The 27,690-nt window shown below is 39.6% G+C and overlaps 1 protein-coding gene across 3 annotated transcripts in view; it reads left to right on the forward strand.

The window, feature by feature from the left end:
* The window catches only part of LOC116850689 (protein madd-4), a 253,077-nt gene that overhangs the window by 198,512 nt on the left and 26,875 nt on the right, over nt 1-27,690 (forward strand). For all 3 annotated transcript variants that reach the window (XM_032829286.1, XM_032829288.1, XM_032829287.1), the window contains 4 exons: nt 3,378-3,476; nt 21,588-21,729; nt 22,215-22,308; nt 26,338-26,732. In XM_032829286.1, coding sequence (XP_032685177.1) covers nt 3,378-3,476; nt 21,588-21,729; nt 22,215-22,308; nt 26,338-26,732 — 730 coding nt within the window. The remainder of the gene's footprint in view (nt 1-3,377; nt 3,477-21,587; nt 21,730-22,214; nt 22,309-26,337; nt 26,733-27,690) is intronic.

Genomic DNA, 27,690 nt, shown 5'->3' on the forward strand with positions numbered 1-27,690 from the left:
TCAATTTATTAATAATTAAGTCTGTTGCTCTAAAAAGGATAAATTTATTCTAATATTTAATTTTTGTGCATGTTTTCTAGTAGAGACATTTTAATGCTGAAAATAATAGTACAGAAAATCTTTTTTTTTCGTGACTTTTTACATGAGCTCAAGTTAACATGTTTTTCACCGTTTATATGACGTTTTCCATAACCATCAAATGACATGCATCCTTTTGTCCATTTTTATAGTCGTACTATTTCATCAGGTTTTACAAGTTTCAGCTATCATGTCAGTTTTCATTTGTTTTATTACCATCAGTCTATGTACTATAATCTAATGTACGGACTTCACAACGAAACTCTATATTATTAACATATACTCTTTTTTTGCTCACTTTTATTTCTAACTTTGGTTATCTGTCACAGAGCTTAATATTATCAAATGCCTTATTTTTTCAATTTTTTTTCTTACTCTGTATTTTGTTACGCGTTTTTACACGTATTTTGTTGCGTCATTCGCAATTTTTAACTCTTTTCTAACAATATAAATGAATATGTTTTCAATTTATTCACTATAGATTATACATTATAATACGTGCACATTGTAATACTGAATTAATATCGCTGAAACTACGTCTGGGAAAAAGTCGGCCCACATATTATCCAGTAAATGATTTTAATCACTGAATAAAATTTCAGTTTTTGCCCAATTCCTACGTAATATTTATAACTAATGAGAATGTGTATTAATACTAAACAATAATTGGGCGGGTGTCTACGTAAACTGCATACATTTCTACCAGGAACGCAATGGGATACATAATTTTTACAAATCAAATGAGTAACGTCAGCACCGAGCAACGACTCGGCATTCTTTGGGACATCTAACGAGGATTGCCTAGTTTCCTTTGAATACCTTCCTACGACAATTGTAATAGAAATATGACAAATCCTTTATATTGACTGAATACTTTACGTCCATATGAACGTCCTCCAAAATTCATACACAATTTGGTCGTTTATTTAAATTTTGACACGCGAATGAAGGCAACGGGATAGGGAGAAGTTGATTTAAGCCTGCCAAAAATAGTGGTCACGGTCCGAAAACTTGGAAGAATGTCCACGTCGTGTTCACAAACCCCGGAGAAATGTCGACGCGACGGAACTTTACGATGTAAAGACAAATAAATCTTTCGGAATAAATCTGCCAGTGAGCGACGGAATCAGCGTTACGCGTGCGCACGATAAAATACGCCACATTTTTCACATTTCGCCACTGACGTTAGACACGCCGTAATTCCGCCGCGCGGACGGCACGTTAACCATCCTTCTCCCTTCCTCCCTTCCTCCCTTCCTCCTTCTCTCTCTCATCTCGGGAATTTTATGTCGTACTTTCCTACTTGTCTGAGAGTCGCATTTACATACGTACCGTGTCTCGCTTCTCACGACGATCTTGTAAGTCCGCGTTCCCTAACCCAGTTCGGTTCGTTTAAACTCGAAGAGCTGCGCTCGCGAGTATACACCGTCGCTCACCGTAAAACCACCTCACCCCCGACAGCTCACACGCACACGCCGGCGTGCACACATACATATATACACACATGCCTGACACGTGCGCGTATTGCATACGTACAGTGTGTCCTACAACCATGTCCGAATTCGCCTTTTCATCCAAAAATTTCCCGACGTGTATTCAGAATCAATCTGCCTTTGAACTGGAATCCAATATCGCGATGAGTTGCTCCGACCGGCGCGTTAACGTTAGATATCCCCAACGATTGAACTTTAAATTAAATTACCGCTAAGATGCTATCTGTCTTGCTCTTTAACTCTTTCAGGACGGGAGACATCTCTTGATGCTCGGTCCTCATGTATGTATTTTAGAAACTATCGATCCAATATTCACAAAAATTGGTATGTAAGAGTACTCTTTTTGGGATGCTTTTTCCAAATTTGAAGTAAAAAATGTAAAATTCAAAATGGCGAGTCAAATATGGCGATTTTCAAGATGTCAAAGTATATAAATATTTTCGCAATGGTAAGCACAAATGAGCAGATGTGATCAGGTCGGGTCAGATCTAAAATTTTTTTTCTTGGTCGGTACTTTGAATTTCAAATATTCGATTTCAGTTCTCAAAAAAGTATCATTAAAAAATTTCATAGTTCAAATTTCACGGAAATTGAGCAATATTTATATTATTTATCATTTTTCCCCTTATATTGGGTCCGCCATCTTGGATCACAGAATTTTAAAAATCTAAATTTAGATTCGGATTCAATGACCCCAAAAACCCATATAGAATACGTACTTCCCTATAATTAACCAATCCCTCGTTCTGAAAGGGTTAATCCTCCATTAGGTAATGTTGCTCTCAAGCAACATCGATTTCTCATCAGCTATATGCAAGAACGACAGAAACAGGGCGCACATTTATGTAACACTCTGGTACAATGTCTGGTGCAATGTCTGGTTATCTGTTCTGTTCGTCGATGGAGTTTCATTTTCTCCGACTAGATGACAAAAATTGTTTGAAATGTTCCCATCAATGATACTTTGAAACAATGTAATTGCATTCAAGGGACATCATTCACTTCATATAAATATTCAAAAGTTATTTTTCTTAAACTTTTTAAGTCTGCTAAATAAAGAGTTATTCCATTTACACTCTCGCAGCTTCATTGGCAAGGATCCGTTGGCCAGATGCGTTCCCACGTTAAATCCTTTATTCAAAACAATGATCTTACAGTTATAACGAAAATTGTCTAGAGATATCAGAAATTAACTAAGATAAATAAATAAATAGCAAACACTGCGATATCACATGCATGTTTTGTATTTAATCAATATAGATGACGGAGGAAGAATTTCTACCTGAACTATTTGTGAAATTTAGCAAGAAAGTCTCTCTGTGGCACTCACCCAGATTAGAGCCAGTTACAATTTTTATAAAAATTGACTGTGATAGACAAAAAATTCTAGAGAAATACAAACGAATATATAATCCTCACTTTTTAAAATTTATCTATTGTTGATATTGTTGATATCTATTGTTGATATTGTTAGGGAGTACTGCTGCTGCAAATTCTTCGTGCAGAAAATTTTCAAACAAATACAAAAAACAGCAATAAATTTAAACTGTGACATTTAGAAGGCTAGATTACTGAAAGAGCGAAACATTTCTTTTGAACGTTAGGCGCGTCTCTTTGCCGATTCCTCGCTACAAATTAATCGCGATTTTACTTAAAACTCGCCGTACAGTTGTTCGTTTGATAATCTGTGATGAAAGGCACGCTCACAGAATGTGGTCTCAGGACACTCTGTACACATGTAAGCCCGCCTACACACTGGTACACACACCGCACACAGGGACTTACATTAAATCCTTATCGTTGCAGTTGCCCGACCACAAGTGCAGTGGCACGCACAGACCGCGCGCCCAGGAGAGCTGCAACACCGTGTCCTGTCCTATGTGGGAGACCGATAAATGGAGCGAGGTGAGAGTGCATGCAATTCTACGCGAGTAAAATCCGCGTTAGTATGGTGCGTGTGTGTGTGTGTGTGTGTGTATTTGTTTGTGCGGAGTGCGAGGAGGTAGCAGAGAAACGGCGAATGTCTCTCGCTCGTATCATTTGGGGACGCAAACGTTAAGCCTGGTCACCGCCGCAATCATGGATTTAGGGTGCACGCGCGTCCAGTTCGCTTAAACACACGAAACCCTGCCGGCCGACGCCTTGCGCTCGCCTGCGCTATCTCCGCGCGAGTTTCGCCGCGGCGTAACGTTACCAGCCAGCAGGTAAACGGGGTTAATGGTCGCGCACGATTTGCGCGCTCCCTTTACGTTCCCCCCGCGCGGGTGTCGCGCGGTTGTGTGACGTGCAAAACGACTACTACGAATAAGCACGGCGTTTCGTGAAGTACTCTCGGGCGAAATCAAGATCCTCAGGATCATTTTGCGTTTTTCCAAGTTGTGTCGAGGTGGTTGGGGACGCGTGTCGGATTGAAGATCAGTTGGCATCGCGAATTCATTTACGGAAAAGAAAGATTTGCTGTCAAAACTGAAAATCTCGCTGGTCTAGCAAACCTATAGTTGTAATATGCGGCCTACCAATTTGCTATGCCGCAATACTTACGCTCGAAAAAGTAGTCTTGCAGTTATAATGAAAATTATCTAGATACGATAAATTAGCTAAGATGGATAAATGACTAGCACCACGATATCGTGGATATATTTTATATTTAATCTATATATATAACTGAGAGACGGAATTTATATTTGAACTATTTATTAAATTTAAAAAGAAAGTCCGTCTGTCACTTTCTTTGTAGAGATTAAGATCAGATTAATAACTAGTATTAGACCTAAATTTGCCTACAGATATTGCTAGAATGCTGCTATTACTGTAAATTCTACATATTACAGACAATTTTCTAGCAGATACAATTAATCATGGTAGCTAAACTATAGCTGCGGAAGCTAAGATGTGTTATTAAAATAAGGATAGTTAATGCTACTGCTACCGCAGCTGAATTCATACCGGAGATGGGCTGGGATTCTGTAACTTGTTATTGGAGTTAACGACAATTTCGTTATCGTTGCGCAGCTTTTCTACGGTATATAAAAGCTGCGCAACGATAACGAAACTGTCGTTAACTCCAATAGAATAGGGCTACTGATCAACTATTTGAACTTCGGCGCTACAGCAAAACATATTAGATAGACACAATAGCAATAAAACTGCATTGTATATCCGTCAAAGACATAAAACTGACACTTCGCGTTACAAATCCGAACTAAGCGTTCCCATTTGTTTGTAATACAGATTAATGCGCACTTTAATGCGCAAACACAAAAACCGATGTCCTTTGTATTCACACTGCTTGATTCTCGGATTTATTTGACTCCACAAAAGGACAACTTCACGTCCATCGAAAGCGCGGTAATTTCCCCTTTCCGATTCTTTTTGTTTCAAGTCGCTACGACGTTTGCAAGTGCAGTTACTGATGTTTGTATCGATTTACGCTTTCGGCCGGCGCGGCGTAGGTAGGTCGCGACGCGACGCGTGAATGTAAACAATGACCGTATTCAGCGAAGCTATTTTGGGAAGCGATATCGCGCGTGAAGACACGCAACTGCTGCGGCGATGGCCTTGCCCCACTCCACGGCTCGACCAGGATAGTCACATTGACCACACGCTCCCTCTGACTATGCGTCACCCCACTACCGGTCGCCCCACCAAATATGGCCAATCACCTCACTCAGAGAGACAAGTGTCGCATGAAAGCAGAGTGTGCCGGTTCGACAGCAGGTGGCACGTTCGGTCTGCTACTAAAGTTCTTCAAATAAAAGTTAGGACACCGTCCGCCATTTATAGGGAAGAAGTGAGTGAGAGAGAAGCTGCGACGTGTTCATCCATGGACGTAAAAATATATGGAGCGAAAAATGCGATTACAGACGAGAAACTAAAGGGCAAGAGAGATATATCGTCGCGACTATGATGGTACAGGAGTTTTGTATCTATTTTCACTATGTCAAAATAGCGACCATCGCCATCTTGGTACATCAACTCCATTACAATACATACAATTATTCCCCTTTGGGCTTCGCCTCCACGACAATTCGCTCCGTCCATGTATTCTTACGTGTCCATGTATTCTCCATGTGTTCATCATTTCAGTCTTGGAGTCTCTCTCACTCCTGTTAGAGCTTCTTTCTCATTCCTATTCGCTTTTGCCCTATTAATGGCGGATAGTGTCCGAGTCTAATAAACTCGTATTTTATAACGAATACATTTTAACTATAATAGTCAACTCTTAGCAATAACAGAAAAACAATTAACCTTTTAGCCAAATTCGAATCTATCAAGATTTAACTAATTACTGAAATTCTAGCTTATAGATCTAGCTTATAAATATTTCCCGGAAAAACTAGTAGATTAAATAAGATCAAATGAGATTGATATAAGCTTCAGAATGTAAAATAAATTTTTTTAAATACTATTTTTGTTAATAAAAAACTAGAGATGTTAAACAAAAAATTCTACATAAAGAACAAGATAAAGTAATCAAGAAATGCCAAATTGAATTTTGCCAAATCGATCGAATAGTTTTTTACATGTCCACCGATTTTGAAAACATTGTTTTGAGAAAAAGGCGTTTAAAATTTTAACTTCGAATAACTTGAAAAATAATAAAGCAATAGGTCCTTATTTTTAGTCAGCTACTCATGATCCATATAGCACGCCTTCCATCTCAAATACAAATCCCTTCTATTGTTAACTTTTGGCTTCGATGTCGAATTCTTTCTTCGCGCGTCATCTCAAGAGCACTCCTCTCGGCCTTTGCTATGCATTCCGCATCCTCGGTTTCGCAATATTGTTATATAATCCGGCCTATGTTCACTCACGATACATGTAACACTGGAAGGTAACTTTTGCTACTTTTATTAAAAAGTGAAGCCGTAACAAATATAGCTATTTCTAGAATTCTACTATCGCTACAAAATATATTTTTACAGCAGAAATGTTAAACACGAAGGTTAAACGACGTGCTACTAGCTAGAAGTTTTTTATAAGTATATAATGTATTCAGTTTTGAATAATAAAAGAGCTGGAAATTTAGTAAGAGCAATTTTAGTTCATTAAATGATTGAAATCGAGCATATTGACGGACGAGGTAAAATTGGTTCCTAATTAAGGACTGGTTAGAAGACTGTGGAGACCTCTCACGGAAACTCCGAAACTAATAATAGGATAGGATAGAATAGTAGGAACTAATAAAAGGATAGTTTAGTAATCAGGATACATATTTTATACATAGCCTTCTTATCACTTGCATTACTGACCGACTGAAGCTGATCTACTAGGGCAAAATGATCACGTTGCTACATGTTTATATTTTTGTTAAAACAACGTATAACAGGATCGTGGCAAGCATTAACACATAGGAGAAGGTTACCTCTATTATGTTTGCACAATCAGTCACAACAATTAATTGTCTGAGAAGTTATAACTTAAAAATTCTGAAATATAGGACATCTAGCCCCAGTCTCCTTTATTATCGCGCTATAGCAGAAATCGCGCTCCATTTAAAGTTCTATAACTTTGTATAGTTGCTGGACTTAATCTCTTCAGTCCTAATGTCCAGTCGGCTGGATTTTTCCACGTCTATAATTGACTCTCCTACTTTAAATGTATAAAATCATATATGTCCAGCATGATGGACTATTGATTAAGGCGTGAGTAATTAATTTGTCTCGGCAAGTTAAAAAAAGTTAAGAAAAAATATTTCTATTCTAATATTTCTATTAAATTTTGAAGTAGTTTGCCTTAGGACTAAAATTAAATAAAACTCGATACATATATTCAATAGACACATACATAATACACTTAAAAAAGAATGCAAAAAAGAAAAATATATTTTTAGAAAATTGTCGAGCTGTTACCTTCCCTTAAATGATCAAAGATATTTGATACCGCATAAGTCAGATCTATTGATATTGATATTTATTGGATATTTATTGGATCTATTGATATTTATTGGAATAAAATCGAGACATTTTGATTCTCATGCAAAGTTATATAAGCAGCGACCGAGTTTTCGCGCTAACTTTGGCTAACGTTAATCCCAGCCCTATCCTTGATCGATTTTTCGAAATGGAGCTATGAAAAGAAGACAGATACGGTTAGATTGACGTTGATGGAGCGTGTCGTCGCTGATGGATCGTACAGTTATATTGCGTTTGCGTTATATTATTACCATTGTCGCTGAAGACCTCGCGCGATTAGCCGACTCGATCAGGGTCTCTTGAAATAATTGTGCACCGTAATACGTGTATTACTCAAAGCTCTCATTAATTTGTCCATAAATCCAGATTGCGGCATTATTATACGCTTGGACACAGCCATGAGCGCGCGCGCGCACACTCACATATACAGCGGGAAAGCCTTTAATTACGCGATAATATCGCGAGCGTATAAAACTACTTCCAGCCCGTTTCCCCGTTCGACGAGTTACAGTGTCGTACGTAGCGTTTAAAGGCAAAGCAAATTAACAGCCGTGCGCGATTCGCACGACGATGCTTTTGACGACAACGACATCGACGTCGACGCGTTTCGAGGACCGCGCGCGAAAATGTAACTTCCCTCTCCTACAATCACGGTGCGCTTCGCGTTTCCTCCGGCAAGGGAATCCGATTTTCTCCAAAAGCCATGCGGCCGTTGTAATTGCACGTGGACACAAAAGCTGGATGAAGTTACATCCAATAAAGATGACGCTCAAAAAGATCCGCACCGATAGATCTGCAGTACGAGCAAAGTTCTCTCAAGACCGGCCTGTGCTGCACATATACAGGGTGATCCAGATAAAAAGCATGCGAGCTAATATCTCGGGAGAAATGCGTTATTCGAAAAAATTCTCAGTCAAGAGTTATAAAATTTCGAGGAGGAACATAAGACGATAATATTATTAGCAGCCATTTAACGATTACGTCACGTGAAATTTTATTTTTTATCTTCTCCTCTCTCCTTTGTCTCATTTCGTCACAAAGTTTAGGCTCCCTTCTAATATTATATGAGAAGTGAAATTACTTCCTCTCCCTCATATAAAATAAGAAAAAATAGCTTATAATTATATTGTGAGCAATAATTATTAGACTGTACTAACTCTTTTTCTGAAATACAAGTAATTTTTAGGCATAAAAGTAAAAGTTGTGTTAAAAAAATTAAAATTCCAAAATTGAGATATCGATTATTAACACAAAATTAAAATATTTTTATAAGATATTTTTTTAGATACAAAATACGTGTGACGTTCTATAGCCTTTATTCCTCACTTTCCTTCCATCATAAACCATCATCAGTAAATCCACCTTCTCTCGTGATATGACGTAATTATTGAATAGCCCTTTATGATGAAATGCTCCTTTCAAGATTATTTCAAAGTCAGCTTTAATTTAGGATTTTAATTTATGTCTTTAATTTATGTCTTTAATTTATGTTTTTTTTTTTCAATACAAATCAATTTCTCTGGTTATTCTGTATAAAAAAATACTAGGGCAAAATTATCTAGAAATGAATATTTTCCGAGATATTTTTCGTTTTATCTTGACAATTTTTCAGTATAAGATATGAAATATCTCGTCAAGTATTTATTTTCCAACAACTTTATTTTTATACTTTTATACGTATAATAACGGGTGATATCGCGATTGCTGTAAAAAATCATAGAGAAATCTTAAATAAAATTCCATTGCATTTCCGTAGATTCATCGATGCAAATATGCAAAAATTAATATCACATGAATTTCATCCGATATACAAAAGTTTAAGGTGAGAAATCACCGAAAAATAAATATTTTACAATACTTTACAAGTTAATTTCTCTGAAAAATATCAAGATAAAATGTAGTATATCTCGAAAAGTATTTAATTTTTAATGATCTTACTTCAGTATTTTTGCATGCAGATTGATCGAGGAAAAGAAAAACTATATGATTTTGAAAGAGAATCAAAATTAATCTTGAAATAACTTGAGAAAAATTGTCATTTTATGCTTCGTTCGAAATTTTGTATCTTTTGTTTAAAACCTTTTTTTTTTTAATTATTCACTTCTTCGGAAATATTGATCTGTATGGATGATCCATCGTGTACGTAGAAATGTGTGTGCGCGAAAAGATGTTAGATTTAACGTTGATACTTGTTGCTCTTGATTCCGTAAGAAGAATTCTCATTGGATCGCTTAACGGCGAGAGCGATCCGTTTTTGTACCGCGGGCGGAATAAATTTCACCTGACGTATACCGATGGATTCTATTTCTTCTCGTTTCATTAGCTTCAAGAAAAAGCTCAACTGGTACGTTTTTATCCTGTATAACAGTTTCGGAACAAAGGAAGTCAACGAGTCAGACAAGGTCGAAATGTTTCTACCCGCGCGAATTACGTGAACGTGTGCTCGTCCGTGCACCGCATCTCCATCCACGGTTGCTCCTCTTGCCGCGCTTCCATTGCGCTCCCTCTCTCCCGTCTCTCTATTACGCTCCTTCCCTTCCGCTTCCTTATTTTGCCGAGAGAGAGAGAGAGAGAGAGAGAGAGAGAGAGAGAAAGAAAGAGAGAGAGAGAGAAAGAGGATCGCAAAATCATAGCGACGTAATTTTTTGACGACCTCCCGGTAGAAAGGTAATTCCTGATGTTCAATTAGCGCGTGAAAATTACAGAATAACAGGTGAATTGAACGGAATTGGGCGGATGTTGTCCGAGCGTAAATTACGGATCAACTCGCATATAATCCAGTTTGCGCTTAATTTTGCGCAAACAACTCGTTGGCGTTGCGCGCAGAACGCGATAAATTTCTCATTCTTGATTAAGGCAGCTTGTTTGTTTCTGCTGTTTTATTCGTCAGTGGCAGGACAGAGAAAGAAACAAAAGAGAAAGAGAGAGAGATGCCTTTGTTAAAATATATTCTAATCCGTTACCACAGTTTTTTACCGAATAGCCGGAGGTAAATTGAAATGGAATTCTCGCGTATCCCGCGCATTTGTTACTGCACCTTTGTATCTCCGCGCAACAGACGTTGTATAAACCCCGCATTATACTAAATCGCGCCGGCGATTATTATTTATACGTACAGCGCGCGTATAAATGAAGCGCGCTAAATAACTCCGCGCGGATTCAGCTTGCCCCTGAGATTTTCCGCGACGCGGCAAATATCGATGCCAAGTACTTGAAGGTACAGCTCTGTAGCGAGATATGCGCGCTACGTTCACGGTATAAACATACAAAATGGAAATGAAATGTCCGCAAGAAACCTACATCGGTTATCCGTGAGCGCCGGAAAGAAAAGCTGTTAACTATTCTCGCCCGGCGAGAATCACCCCGATATCCGTCCTTTCCGGGGCTGCTTTCACGAGGAACACCCCGGTGACTCAATAACCGACGCGCACTTTCGCTTTGTGCCGCAAGAAAGCGAGAGAAAGAGATATATCCTGCGCTTTTCCAAGCGCAGACGCTTGTATCGAGCAGTAGGTGAACGCGCGGATAAAACGGTGCCCTCATCCGCGCCCCACGTCGTCCGCCTGCCGGGTAAATCGGATTTCCTCGAAGGCGAGGAATCGCGAGTCGCCCGAGCGGAAGACCGCGCGCGGCCGTCGCGGCGGATTCTCTCTCCGTGCGAAGATGGCGACGAGTCCGCGAATCCTTGCTACCTCGTTGACTCGTGTGCGAAATGCGTTTAAGCCACGCGAGCTTGCGAGCTGCCTCGCCTCTTTCATCGCGCGCGCGGAACGTCTGCTGCCAAGATGTCCCCGTCGTCGCGGAGGTGCTCTTTGAGGATGCTCTAGGATGCCGCATCAGCCACCGACATCAAACAGGACAATTTAGTCGCCAAATAAACGCCCCTTTGCGCTCCCGGCCCCCTTCGTGCCTTTCCCGCCCGTCGTTCCTCCGAAACCGCGCTGCGGCCTGACCTGGTGGAAAGCGACCACTACCGTCACTACCACCATCATCACCATCACCGTCCTCGTCGGCCGATTACATTACCCCTTTTTCCATGGCAAAGCCACGGAGGAATAGAAGGACGCGTAGATGGCACCTCCGGTTCGAGGGGGAAACGGAGACGCGTTGATAGATGGAGTGATAAGTGAATATGAGAATGTTTCGTATGGCCGCATGGCCGTACTTCATCCCGGATACATAAACAATTCACCAGCGACTTCGGTACGTGAACAATATCTCGTTATACTACGGAGCTATAACATGCAAAACCAAACCGATAAATCTTCCTTGCCGGCGACAAAAGGCAAGCGCGCATATATTTGCCGGCGTTTTCTTGCCGCCGCGGCGGATGAGGAAAGTACGTGACGTAGTTTCGCACGAGCGATTTCTCTTGCTTCTTATATTTCAACATTGTGTAATGCGAAGAGACAATGGAAAACAAATCGATAAATATTTCCATTACGCGCTGTCCTTCGTCTCTAGTTCGTCCCTTTGGATTCTCTCTCTCTCTCTCTCTTTCTCTCTCTCTCTCTGTGTCTTTCTTTTTTTTTAGCCTTACGGATAAAACGAGATATTACCTTTTTCAAGAAGGACAATGAGAAATAGTGAGTACGCGTACTAGGTAGGCAGGTTCTCGTGAGAGAAGAGGAAGAAAAGAAAATACGGAAAATGCGAAAAGGCGAGATAAAGAGAGAGAGAGAGAGAGGGGGGGGGAGAGAAAGGAGGGAAAAGAAAAATAGAGGCTGTATAGGGCTTTACCAAAAAGGTCCTCGCATCTCCGCCCAACGAAGTCGCTGGCGAAACGCGCGCACGTGCGTTACGTCTACACGTAAGACGTTCGCAGTCGACCGGGGCTCGTCGGTAAGCTCATCGATAAGCACATCGCGAAAGCAGGGAGACGTAGCCGTTGCAGCTTGCACGCGCAGCATTCGACTTCGGGGACACGCCGCGTTCGCCGGAGGAAACGTGCAGTGCTAACGTTGCATCGTCGCGTAACGAGAGCGCGATTTGGATATCGGCGCGGCTGTACGCTGCCGTTTTGCACTCACGATGCAACGTACGACGTATGCGGCGTGCCGGTTTCGGCACGACGACGAGGGGCGACGGCACCCTGCTGGCACGGCGTTCAACGGCCGCGGTTTCTTGTCCCGTCGCCGCCTAGTCGCGCGCGCGTCCCAAAAATCGAGACGACTCCTGGAGACATTCCAGGACTCTCGTGCCGGTGCATTCGAGATTTAATGCGCCTTTGCGGTCTCGCGGATCGATGAGGGAACTGCGCCCCGCTCGCTGCCTTTGAACGACTTCAAATTGTCCACGACAAGAGGACGGGGGAGAGGGTGTGAAGAAGGAGAGTCAGAGGTAGAGAGACACGTACCAGGCGCGCGATGCGATCTTTTAATTGCGGGTCGAATTGTTTCCTCCTGTTCTCTTCAACAGCGTTCGCTGTTCCATTTTTCTTCCCTTCCAGACACGAAAATATAATCGTGCAGTTTTTGATTGCAGGACAAATTGATTCTTCTTGTTTCTGTTCTCTTCAACAGCTTCCACTGTTCCATTTTTTTCCCTTCCTTTTCTTCGATTCTTTCCCTTCGCGACGCACGAAATATAGTTATTCAATTTTTTAATTGCAGAACAAATTGTTTCCTTTTGTTTCTATTCTCTTGAACAGTGTTTGCTGTTCCACTTTTCCTTCATTTCCTTTTCTCTGATTCTTTCTCTCTACCAGATATGCAAATATAAACATTTAATTTTTTAAATGTAATCATTTAATTTTTGCGGGTCAAATTCGTTCTTATTGTTTCTGTCCTCTTTAAAGCGTCGGCTGTTCCATTTTCTCTACTCTTCTTTTTCTTCGATTCTTTCCCTCCGGGGACACGAAAATATAATTATTTAATTTCTTAATTGCAGAACGAATTGTTTTCTGCTATTTCTGTTCTCTTCAATAGCACTCGCTCTTTCACCTTTTCTTCCCTTCCCTTTCTTTCGATTCTTTTCCGTCGACGCATAAAAATATAATTATTTAATTTTTTAATTGTGGAGGACAAATTGTTTCCTCTTCTTTCTGTTCTGTCTAACAGCGTTTTTTGTTCTATTTTTCTTCTCTCTCTTTTTTCCTCTTAGATTCTTTCTCTCATTCACGCACGAAAATATAATTATTTAATTTTTTAATTGAAGAAAAAAATTGTTTTTTTTCGTTTCTATTCTCTTTGACAGCACTCGCATTCTGTCCCACTTTTTCTTCTCTTCTTTCCCTTCGATTCTTTCTCTCCGAAGCACGAAAATATGATTATTTTGTTTCGAGCAGCGGAAAATGGTGAACAGTACTCTTTTAGAATCGGATTATTTTACCGCGCGATTGGATTAATATATCGGCAATATTCGATCCGTCATGTGATCCATTTTAGCGTACGGATTAATTCCATGACTTCGACCTGTAAGTCGAAATTACCTCTGTTTTAGCTCGGGGAAAATAATATTTTCATCCGTTGCCCACATGAACCCATGACCTGGCCGAGTTTATGAAATACTTTTAAGGGCAAGATACAAGAAGCTGCAGGAAGCGAATGTATAGAGTTATCATAAAACGTTTGCATAAAACATAGAAACCTCGAATAAATTTATGCGGCGGTAGCCAGAACGTGTGTATATGTATATATATGTATTTGTGTGTGTGTGTATATATACATGGTATATATATGTATATATACATATACGATTCGTTTACCAAAGTTTTGTCACTGTGCGTGTAATACATGCAGTTCAAACAGGCATAGTACATATTGCATAATGTTCGGCCTATGACAGTTTGCCGGCATACATCCTAGCAGTACGCTCGCGATGGTCTCCTTTATTCCTCTCGTTCTCTCACCCTCTCTCTCTCTCTCTCTCTCTCTCTCTCTCTCTCTCACGCTCTCTGATCAGCTTTTTCTTGTCGCAATAGACACTTACGCTCGGCAAATCGATACAATCCCTGGAAACCTTCCAGAATTTTCATTTCGCGAAGTGTGCGAGTCGCGTCGCGTCTTGACGTTAGCTCGCTCTGATTGCCTCGAAGTTTGCACTCGCTGCGAAATAACGGATAACGATACGACGCTCAGATCGCGAGAAATCCTCGTCAGGATTAAAACGTCTAAACGCGAACTCAAGGGTGAGGTTGTTCTCTCATTCCCAAGTTACAATAACCGCGATCTTACTCGTGTCTCCCTAGCGCTCTGCGAGTTGCATGTTGTTCGTGCGACTTTATGATGGATGCAGACGCTTTAACATCCGACGAACTTCCGCTTCCTGGATGAACGCGCGGTTCTCTCAAGCTACCGTGTATATATATGTGTGTGTGTGTGTGTGTGTACGCGCGCTCGCACGTTATCGAGCGCGTTTTTTTCACTTTCTCAGACTGTTATTCAAATTTATTCTGCAATAAAAGTGTCCCGCGACTTTACATGTCCGACAACGCGCGGTACTTATCTACTTGGAATTCCTCCAACTCTCTGGACGGCTGAGTGCACATTTCGGCCCTTGAACCGCGGACGCCGTGCGCGAAAGGATTCGGTGCGAGGCTCGAGATCCTGTGTGCGAAGCGCTCTTATTGTTTCCGACCTCGCACGTTGCCTCTTTTCCCGAGTTACAGAATTAGTGCTCGCGATTCGAAGTTAAACTTGTTAGTTAGCTCAAGTATTTTTCATAGCGAGAGAGAGAGAGAGAGAGAGAGAGAGAGAGAGAGAGAGAAAGAGAGAGAGAGATCGCAGAAAAAATTGGGACGCGCAGACACAAGTACTGAATAACAAAATAGCTCGTTATCGTAATATTGTTTTTGTTATCTCAGGATAATAAAAGCTCATTATCATAGAATAAAAATCAATAGTCTTGAATGTTAAAACGATGCAGTTTCGACGCAGTTTTCAGAAAATGATTAAGTAGAAATTCTTCTATTGAATACAGAATACATTACGAAACTCATCGAGGAATGGTCTTAAATCAACTGACTGTACGTTTGAATATGTACAATTTTAATTCTTCAACTTGAACACTGCCGTCAAAGTAAAATAAATATTAGTGCGAATAAATATTCACTATAAAATTTCACAGCAAAAAATGAGAATCCGTCGATTGACTTTATATCTGATTTTATATCTACGTCACTATAATATTAAATGAAATATAAAACATTAAATAATATTAAGGTTCTTCAGACTTTAACAAATTCATTCCTGAATAAGTTAAAATTAAAATCATGTCCCAGAATCGAGATGCGAATGCTGTCGTGATTGCTCAATTCGTCGAGAAGACACACATCCCTTTTCGATTTATAATTTCGAAGAAACCATCGTGAGCCGTAAACTCTTCCAACTCTCGTCTGATTGCTCATTAAGAGTTCTCGCTGCGGTAGGACGCATAAAATAACCCCTTATGGTCTCCTGGAATGCAGCCCCGTTGCATAAATAAGGGCATGACGATGAACGTTCGCGCAGATAACGGTAAAGAACGACGTTCTTATATAGTTTTCGTGCACATCTCTCGCTCGCGCGAGCCGACACGTGGAGGAAAAATCTCCGCGACTTCCCCACGGAATGCAGGCGTTATGTTTTATTCATGGCGATCGCTAAATGCCGCCCGCGGCCAGTGGATGTGTATTTATTACGATATCTGGCGCTCTTAGGATGCAATGCTCGGCTGTCCGATGCCGTGCGATGCTAATAACAACCCAGCTTCGCACGAAATCCAGCCAGACCCTGGATATTCCGATCGCAGAGCGCGTTATACTTTCTTCCTTTTCTTTTTATATTATATAACTCCTCGCGAGTCAGCTTCTCGTTTCCTCTTTGGTTTCTTTCGTGCGGAATGGATTCGAGGAGTCTACGGTAGCATCGGCGTTGACCGTAAAATCTGACCCGTCCCAAGTTAGGGGAAAACGTCTAGTAGTCGACACTCTACTTGTTTCCACTCTTATGCGGATGTTGTGTTAAGGTTTATGGGAATTTAAAAGAAAACGAATAGATAAATAAATAATAATTGATAAATAATTAATAATTAATAAGTCCCTGTACACCTTGATATTTGTTGGGAGCCGAAAAGGGTGCCACAAAAATTGATGAGTATTGAAAATTGAGAGTAACAAGCGCTGGCCATTGCACGTTTTCTTCTATTGAGAAATAGAAACATGACTTTATGGGAATTAGTTGCTGGATATTTTAATGTGAATAATTTTAAATTCATATATAACAATTCTATAATAATGTTTAAATGTGATTTATACAAGTTTGTCAAATATTACCAAGAGGTTGAGACATGTTTTTCGCAGCTCTTACGCAACTAGGAATTGATCCTGATTAGGTTGATTGTAATCAGTTATTTGGTTTGTTAGGCAATACATAATCCCGAAACAAATACCGAAATTCTAAAAGCGGGTTCCAAAAAGCGATTCAAAAAAGTCACAATTCCAAAAACTGAATAGTCCAAGACAATGTGCTAAAATATAATCTTCCCAAAATATTGAAAGCATGCCATTGTACTGAAAAATCACAACCCCGAAAACTGAGTACAAGGACAATCTACCGAAATATTGAAAGCATGAAGTTGTCAATAACTTATCATACAACTTTGTGTGCGACAACATGTCTCCTGAGATACTGAAAGCATAAACTTGTCGACAACTAGTTATACAACTTTGTGGGACAACTTTATGCTTTCAATATTTCGGGAGATTGTCCCTGTACAATCGAGAGCGAAACGAACACTTTTTTTCTGCTGAAATTATTAAGCTATTAGTCTAGAGTTGTTATATTTGAGGATCACTTCTCACGGAGTTGCGCGGTAATCGGTTATGACAGGAGCCGAAATAACAATACGTGGTCTAAAAGTAGATTTTATCAAGTCGACATGAAAATGTGTTAATACATCCGAGAGTATTCCGGGTTAAACCATTGCAATAATGTTGTTCTAAGAATTGAAGAAACTTGTACTTCAAATATAAGAGATACAACTTGAACTAAAAATCCATGGAAAAATGTAAGTATGAAAATAATACGAGAAAGAGGAAGGAAAAGCTTTAGCATTATATACTTTCACACTTACATTTTTCCTGGATTTTCTGTTTAGATTGTGCCGTCAAATGTCTCTTATATTTGATGCACAAGATTATCCAATTCTTTGAGGACTATTGCAACAATTTAACCCGGAATATTCTTGGATGCATTAGCACGCGTTTTTATGTTGACTTGATAAAATTTACTTTCACACCACATACTGTCTTTTCGGTTCCTGTTATAACATGTAACTTCATGAACATGTAACTTCAATTGTGACAATTAGATGAGTTATTAGCTTCATTAAAAGTTACTAGCTTCATTAAAAAAGAAGTATTCGTCTCGCTCTCGTCTGTATTCAGTTTTCGGGATTATGACTTTTCGTTACAATGGCGTGCTGTCAATATCTCAGGAGAATTGTATTTTGGTACATTATTCTTATTCACAGTTTCCAGAATTATAATTTCTCGGGACGTCGTCCCACTTCTTAAATTTCGGGATTTTAATTTTTCAGGATGATGCATATTCACCTCTGACATGTATAAAATGATGAATATTAAGCCGTGACAGAGACAGAGATGACAACCAAGATTAGAGATGAAAGTGAACAGAAGAAAAATGAGATATATGCTAATAGGTCTGTCCTTTTTACGAAGAACTTCCTGAGCTGGTGTACACTGGTGCAATAAGTTAGAGTGAAACAAGTATATCTCGTTTCATTCTAACTTATTGCACCAGTGTACAATAGTTCAAAGAGTTCTTCGGGGAAGAACAAGCCTAAAAGTACAAAATTTCATTGTGATGGAAACATATTAGATTATTCTGATGATAATGATACAATTGAAACCTGTCAAACCTGATGAAATATGTAGTACAACTACAAGAACGGAAATATGTATAAGAGAGTAATGGATAAAAGGACATTTATCATTTGATGTTATGAAAGTTGTCACATAAAAGACGTAAATAAAGGTGAAAATAAATATTATGCACCAAAGATTTCCCGCGCTATTTTTCTCATTAGCATTAAAATGTTTTAATTAGAAAGTATATACAAGAAATATTGCTAAGGCAAACCTACCCATTTTATGAGCAGCAAACTTGATTATTAATTAATCAAATAGTTTTTTTGTCCATTTTCTATTCTATTTTCGTTTAGTAAATGGCTCCAGAATTTGCACTTCTTTCATGCGCAGTAATTGCAGGAGAAGCGACACGAAATATTTTGAATGGGGTCCCAAATAGTTTTACTCTTCAATTGCGGCACAAAAATTAACATAACACTCCTATAACTGCTGGAAAACTGCATTAAAATTAAATTAAATGTTTACCAAATTAATTAGAACCTTATTAATAATTAAAAAAGATTCGATATAACATTACCGTATATTATACAAACTAAATAACTGATTGGTATCAACCTGACAAAGACCATAGGATAAATTTCTATGGTAGGGGGAATTAATTAATACATAATTTGATAATTGCAAAGGGGAAGTGTGGTTTATTGTTATTAATAATTTGGTTTCAGGATAATTTGATACAGAAGATTGATTTACCGCGTACATTACAAATCTAAAAAAATATTCGGTACATGAGCAAAGGAAGGGAATCAAAATTCCTCTTTCTCGATCTATGCTTTTCCACGCGTTCACTCATTATTTACGCAATTATAAGCTTTTTTCTAATAACATAAATGTGTAAGGAATAAATTGTGCGACTAGGGAAGCTTGACACCACATTATTTTTCTACTCTCCAATATATTCCTTACGCATTTTCTTCTAATATAAAATATAAATATAGAATTATAGAAATATCTTAGTATCTAACGTTAGGTGTTACTCATTGTATTCTCATTGTATACTCATTGTACTTCTGTGTATTGAAAATTAATAATTGTTACAAAGGACACTTGTAGCTACAAAGTACACCTGACTCGACGACGTGATTTTCGCGATTGATAGATGCGAAACGTACAAGAACGAGCGTACGTCTCAATCTCGTCGCAAAGTACGCTATTTGTCTCGCACATAACAACGGATTGCTATCCCATTACGTTCATTCGCGCAGAACCAATGAGCGTATTGCGGACGGAATATACGCCGGGCGGGATAGCGGCTAAATCTTCCCAGTCATGTGCACGCAAAAGTGCGGACCATGATTTACGGCGCTTCATTCCTGATCGATACACAATAGTCCGGTCCCCGCTCTCTCGTGAATCCGGCGGCAGTCCAGAATGGCGTACGTTCTCTCTCTCTCCTCTCTCTCTCTCTTTATCTCTCTCCTCTCTTTCTTTCTCTCTCTCTCTCTCTCCCTCTATCTCTTCAGCAGCAGTAACGATACATAAAGGCTCCGTATCCGTCAGCGTAGCACGGTAATGATTTCATCCAAGGCTCCGCGGAGAAGCGCCCCTAGAAGACAGGAATTGATAGATTTCTCTCTTTTGTGAGCCCCCGGGAGCCATGCAAATATTGAACTGAAAGCACAAGGCTCCTTAAAGCGCTCCCTCCCCTTCGTCTCGCTATCGAGACTCTTTCCGAGTTACGGCTCGGCCGTGGGTAAGGGAGGATGAAAAGCAAAGACAGACAGAGGGAGATGAAGGATGAAGGGTGAAAGACCGTGTCGTGGGGAGGCGAAGGGGGCGAAGTACGACGCGCCTAAGCCGAGTAGGTTTCTGCTTCTCTTTTCGTGTCACCTTACCACCTTCGATGTCTTGACCGATAGGTCTCACATTCGAACTTCCGCATTGTCTTCCACGTTGCCTCATTCTCCCTTCTCTTTCTCTTTCCCTCACACGCTCCCTTCTTTGTCTCTTTCACTTCGATTCCTTTCGTCAGATCCGTCTCTGTCCTGACACACTCTCATCTTCCTTTCTTCCTTCTTTCTTTTCTTTCTTTCTTCCTTCGCCTGTTTTTATCTTCGCGAGCCCCATCGCGAGCGAGAAATTCGAAGAGCGCAACTCGCCGCCGAACGAGACTTCCTAGCGAAATGAGAACCGAAAATGACAATTTGGAATTTTAAATTACACCGTGCTCGGGCCATTAGCTCGCCCGCAAGTCGGTGTTTCATGCGAAGTAGTTGCCGACTCGTAAATGCACCGCGAAGAGTTTCGATTGCGTCTCTGCCCCCTTACTTCCGGGAAGAAGCAATCTCTCGAATTCAGCGTTCTGCCTTATCCCTCTCGTCGGATGAACTTTCTGCGCCTCGTGCTCCACACTTTTTCGTTATGTTGCGCGAAAAGTACCGACATGAAATTGGTTTAAGCGGAACGGCAAAATTACGCACGAGAAAGAAAGAGACGAGGCAAAAAGGGGAAAGAAATGAAAGAGAGAGAGAGAGAGACAGATAGATAAATACAGAGTGTCTGACGATGACATATAAAACTCTCGTGCACATATATATTAGATCAAACTGAACAAGAAATTTCTTTTTGCTAACAACGACATTAAATTTTGGATTATCAATTATGACAAATATGACAGTAAATGCGACTTGTGTTGTATGCTTATACATTAGATCAGACTGAATAAAAAGGTTCTCCACCATTTTGCAATTAACCACGTCAATTTTTTAGTTATTAATTAATGAAGATTAGCGAATAATCACGCACGATCGTTCGGCTCAATCCTCTTTAATTAATTATCCAGAAAGCTACGTGGTTATTTGCACATTGGCGGAGGACTTTTTCGTTCAGTTTGATCTAATCTACACGTGCACGGAAGTTTTATACGTTATCGTCTGAGAATCCCTGTACATATTTTCCCGTTTATTTCGTGCAATTTATTTCGTACGTGTGCACACGTAGAATATCATTTAATTGTTGTTACATTCCGGCGCATAATTTGGATGCGTTATTACATTAAAACCATGTATCATTATTGCATAATACTATATTGCCAATTATCCTTACAACAAACTCTCAAACAGCCGTGTAATCGACATGCTCGCGCACACGAATTCTCGGCGCAGCCTGCGTTTCGCAATTTTTTCGCCAATTTTTTCGCGCGTGTATTATTCTGCACTTTTTATCGACGCGCATATCGCATCTCGCTGCAACTCCGCGCAAAATGTGCATTCTATCTTTTTATTTATGCAGTGCTCCGCGACCTGTGGCACTGGAGTGCGAACGAGGACGATCGAATGCAGAGATGGTGTTGGCGCTATCTCCAGGGATTGCGACCCTGCGGAACGTCCTCATACCGAGCAGGAGTGCAAGACGAACGTCGCCTGTCCCACATGTAATTGCGTTTATGTCCAAGTTAAACTAGCATTGGCTCGAGGCTCGACAACTTAACATGCTATAAGCGTCGATCCGGACATACGTACGGCGATATTCGCGCGGGCTAACTCGCGCGCAATCAGAGAGCAACGTCCGTGTGGAAATTAACGAGATTCGAGCACACCGGAATCGATTCCCGGGGCACGCGCGCGTGCTCGGCAATGCGCGTCGTAATAACTCAAAGTATTTTTCGTCGTCGTGCCAGCGTCGTCGTTCTTTTTACGTTACAGAACGAGTTCGCGGATACATCCACCGCGTCTTGTTTGCCGGACTGGTAATAGCGAAGTTTCGCGATTTACGAACTGTTACCGGGGATTTGACGCGTCCCATCGCGCGGAACAAACTCATGAAATAAAGAGCCGGTCGAAGGAGCGCGAGAAAAATATCGGCTGACGCAGTTATCGTGCACGCTGGGAATAAGACGGCATACGAAATGTTATTTAGATGGAGACGGTATGACGCTGCCCTTGGTGCAGCCGTATCCGCTGTCCCAAGTGTCGGAGAAGCTGACGGACCAGCCGGTGCCTTCCGAATCGACGTAAGTACCACTTACGTAAGTCCAGCTATCCGCGAAACTCGTGCACGCCTATATCGCGGACTGTTCAATCTATTTGTTTTCCGCTCGTCTCTGAAAACAGAGAGCGCACTCTGGATTCTCACGGGTGCGCATGTGTTTGTGATTCTAGTATATATCGTAAAAGTGTTTTCTCTGTTGTATCACATGTCAGATTTTGTACATGAAATCCCTAGAAATTTAATGCAGTTCTTGAGCACAGTTAAGATAAAAATAACAAATCCCAGACACCCACCTAATCCTGGCCATTTTTATTGGTTTTAAATACGAACATTTGAGTTTTTAAACTCAAAATATATATATATATAATATATATATATATATATATATGCATATATATTTTATGTACTTTTACTTCACTAGACAATTATCTTAACTTTTGTGTAGCAACTGATAAATTAAACTACTTGAGACCCCAATCAAGACGTTATTTTTCCTGCAGTTACCACAAAAGATACGCAAAATCTGAACTTATTCACTGAACGAAAACAAAAGAAAATTAACAAGAAACTATGCAATTGATAGTCTGCTGCTCATAAAATGGGCAGATTTGCCCTAATAACATTTCATTTTTCGTGCATATTTTTTAATTGAGAAATGTTAATACTAATTAAAGTTGTAGCACAATAAATTTCTAGTACATAATATATATTTTCATGCTTCTCGCCTTTTACGTGACATCGTTCGCAACCATCATATACATCCTTTTATTCATTCTTGTAGTTGTATTATTTTATCAGGTTCTGAGTCTGAGCATCATAACAGTTTCCATTTGTATCATTATCATAACAGTTTCCATTTGTATCATTATCATCAGAATAGTCTGATGTTTCCATCGCAATTCTGTATTATCTACATATTTCTGCATTTCTGTATTTTGTTTACTTTTATTTCTAACATTGATTATTATTTCTACCACAGCACTTAAAATTAACGAATACCTTATTTCCTCGAATTTCCTTTTTCTTGCTTTATGCTTTTCTATACGTTCACTCATTGGTGACATGCAATTTCAAATTCTTTTCTAACAATATAAATAAATGTGTTTTAAATTTATTCACGATAAACATTATAGTACGTGCATATTATAAAACTGAATTAATACTATTGATGTCTTGGAAAAAATCGGTCCACATATTTTACGGTAAACTGCTTGAACTACTAAATAAAACTTTACCAAGTTCTTGTTTAATACCTACGCAATTTTTTACAATTAAAATGTATTAATATTAGAAAGTAATTAGAACAATGTTTGCGTAAACTACATTCATTTCTACCAGAGATTATTCTCCTCGGATTCGTGAATTACTAACAGATAGCTAAAGAGGATGTCACAACTATATGATCTGTCATGAATTGTTCCAAAATTATCGTATTCAATTACTTAGAATTAAATTCTAAAATATTTCTATTTTTCTTATTATATTAAAGAAAAATGTATATAACTGTGTGTATAACTTATTATATTAGAGAAAAATGTGTATAAGAATAAATTATATAGTTGGAAGAAATGTCTGACCACAATATTTATCTCTTCAATTTATTCCTTACGCATTTCTCTCTAATATAAGAAACAACAGAGATATTTTAGAATCTTTATGTGACTCGGTCTGTATACATTTCCTCTCTTAGGAAATAAATTCAGAGCCGAGTGTTTCGATGATAAAATCGGCCGGAATAACTCAATCCGCGGCGTTCCAAGCTGAAGATGAGAGCGTACCGTGAATCCACCTCGGTTGAACACAAACAAGAGTGAAGCGAATCTTATTTTTTTCCTCGCGCCAAATCTTTGGAGAAACGCGGAAAAAGGCAAATAACTGTCTTGTTTGATCTAATTTAAAATCCAATTTCGGCAGTCCGTGAAACGATCGCCAAACGATTAATTCATCAAGTTCCCGGTTCCTGTGAACTTTCCGTTTCGCTATAATCCTCGCGGGATATGTAACATCGATCGCAATTCGAGAACAATGGCGCGGGAGCTTTGGAACAGCCATTACCACCGTAGAGAAATTCCATAAGACGCTGGACATAGATTCTCAGTCAGCGTTTACAACTTTCTCTATGTAAGGTATTATCTGACAATTTCCTTCCGCCGTTTTAGTACGTGGCGTTCTACTCTTCCGTTATCGAAACGAATTGTCATGCATCAAAAATCAATTCCGATTACCAGAATAAATGAGCGCAAAAAAATTCGCTCATTGCTCTCAACGCACAGATAATTTCGAATTCGTTTTATCTTAAGGAATCTTTTACCTCGCTTTGTTACGAGGAGGATGCATTATAAAGTGAATTTCGCGTAAAACTTGTGACAGATATAAATTGATATAAAGTAAAGGAAGAAAAGCACATGTTTTTATATCTCGGAATTTATCCAAAAAGAAAAAACGTTTACGTAATATAATATATTAACGGAATAAAGTGGGAGTCACATTTCTCTGTTATTTTGTTATCCTTTTTTTTTTGTTTTTCTGTTGTCGGTAAAATAGATAAAAAATCGAGTCGATTTGTGATTGGCGAATTATTTATTGACATGGAAAACTATCAACCCGCGAATCAGTGATTCGATTGAACTGTATGGAATATACAATAGCAATAAATGGAAGGTGCATATTACATACTGAAACAACAGACGTCAAACGATATTCGTTTAATTTCATCGACCATTGAAAACATTCGGTGAATAAATGAAGGCGTGTAATGCAAGGGAGAGAGGCACGAGTTTTATTAATTAAATCTCAACGTTGATTTAATGATGATGTTAAAATAATTTTAATTATATTCGCGCGCACATAAATGTTATTATCACTGTGGCACAAAGTACTTGGACGATAAAAGAATTAACGTGCATTCGAATATTTCGTTTAATCCAACTGAAACCAGGTAGCTTTGCGAGAATTATGGTCGATGCGATACATTTGCGCCTCTTCATTCCATTATTCTCTCGCGAATACACATGTCTGATAATATAAATTTGATAATGAGGTAACAAGAAAATATTTATTCTTTCTTTCTCGAGCTGTGACACCGTAAATCGTCGCGGCTGATACAGACCAGCTTTACGATAAATATTTTATCGTGTATTTATTTCCGTTACAACACAGAGAAATGTCATCCTGCTGCTAAGAGAAGCAATTATTTACCTTTCTTCCTTTAAATAATGGTTTAACTCCAGCAAAGAATATTTTCTTGATAGAGTGATCTTAAAATATGTTCATCGCAAATTTAAGAAAAGTTCATTATTATGTGTACAAAGAAAAATTGCATTCTTCTCTCTACAAGAATATTATAAAACTTTGTCGAAGAGAAAGTTGGTTCGAATCTACACTGAGAAGAAATGCTTGAAAACTTATTTGCGGGATATGAAGTTGATTTCTGTAAGATACAGTTTTGCGAATAAACTCACTTTATATCTCACAAATAAATGGTCAAGTATTTTTGTCTCCGTGTATATAATAAGCAAACAGAATTTTTGTTTTAATTTAATATTCTTGACCAAAATGTTAAACCTGCTAGGATTCAAAACGTACTTTGAACAAATTTCATGCTTATGACGAGAATTCATGACAGATTTACAGATATATAAGCTTATGAAATACGTGAAATGAATGAGATGTACTTGAATGCAGCATGTAATTTTCTGTACGGAGACACACGTGGTTTCGCAAGAGTCTCCACCGAATTCGGAGATCATCTTTTCTTATACCGAGAATTCGACTCTTTTTTTCTTACTTCTGCGCATTCACAGCATATCATTTGTACGCCCCCCTTCCCGTCCCCCCAATTCTCTCCTCTGCTCTTAAGTGCACCTACCGAGAATGGACGACGAAATCTTGAGCGCCCATCGCACTTTTCATCCCTTCATGACCCAAAATCCAGTTACCGGAGTTTCCGGCCGGATGCGCCCCACCGCCTTATAATCTCGCCAACGCGAAATTCGCGAGATCAATCGCGGTAACGACGACGACGACCACGACGACAACGACGACGTTTCAGGTTCATCGCCGAGGAGTGGTCGTCCTGCAGCGTCTCTTGCGGCGAGGGTGTCAGGCACAGGGAGGTGCACTGCAAGATATTCCTCGAGTTCAGCCAAACCATCGCCATGCTGCCGGACAAACAATGCTTGGGCCCGAAGCCCGTCGAGACGGAGAAGTGCACGATGCGGCCGTGCGGCCTCCTGGAAAACAGCCTGCCCTTCCGGATTGACACGGTCGACGACGGCGGGTACTCCGAGTCGAGTCTGATGGGCTCGTCGTATAGATCATCGCTGGGTAGTTCCGGCGGAAGCGGCTACGACAGCGGTATCAAGGTCGCTCCGGGGAGCGACGTGCAGACGACGTACTCGTGGAAGGAAGCTGGATACACCTCCTGCAGCGCCACTTGCTTAGGAGGTAACGGACGAGCGGCAAGCGTGAGACCATTGTACGCCAAGATTGTTTCTGATAATATCCCCTCGGAGGGATGAGTACTCGGCGGGATAAGAGGTCGGGCATTACCGCCATCCGGGTGGGTGGCCCGGCCTTCGAATCCCACCTGTCAAATCTGGATTTTAAATGATGGATAGTTTCCGCTGTGGAAACGCGCATTAAATGCGCGCCCGTCGTCCTATGCTAATGAACAGGGAGAAGGGAATTCGAAGGGCGGAGGCGAAACGTATTGTCGGCTCATTTCGAAAAGTATTTACGTAATCGCCGTGATAAAATCATATTCGATTCTGCGTACGTGAAAATTCCGCGAAGAGGAAAAGGAGATCTCGAGATGAGGAATGTGTGTTTACCTAACCGTCGTGATAAGATCAAATGCGGCATATGTAAAAATTCTGTAAAGAGGATGAAAAGGTTCTCTAGTGAAGGGAAACGCATTATCAACTCATTTCGGGAAATATTTGCGTAATCGCCGTGATAAAATCAACTTTGACTCGTATAAAATATCGTGAAGAGCAGAAGGGATTTTCGAGAGGAGGAAGGTATTGACGAGTTATTATTTCGGAAAATATTTAATTGTTGTGATAAAATCAAATTCGATTCTGCGTACGTAAAAATACTGTGAAGAACAGAAAAAGTTTTTGGGAGGAAGGTGTTGTCTACTCATTTCGGAAAATGTTTACGTACACTGAGAAAAAAGTAGTTGATTTAATGAAACTTTGCTTGAACAAAATTCATTCAAGCAAATGTTTAGTTGATTCAACGAATTATATAGTTACTCTGGTGTGTGTATGTGTTGTGTGTGTGTGTGTAACTCATCAGAACAACTATATAATTTATTGAATCGACTAGTTATATATATATATATATATATATATATATATATATATATATATATATATATATATATATATATATATATATA

This window comes from Odontomachus brunneus, unplaced genomic scaffold (genome assembly GCF_010583005.1).
Source record: "Odontomachus brunneus isolate Ranch 3 - 2012 unplaced genomic scaffold, Obru_v1 Obru_scaffold_152, whole genome shotgun sequence".
Classification (NCBI taxonomy): Eukaryota; Metazoa; Arthropoda; class Insecta; order Hymenoptera; family Formicidae; genus Odontomachus; species Odontomachus brunneus.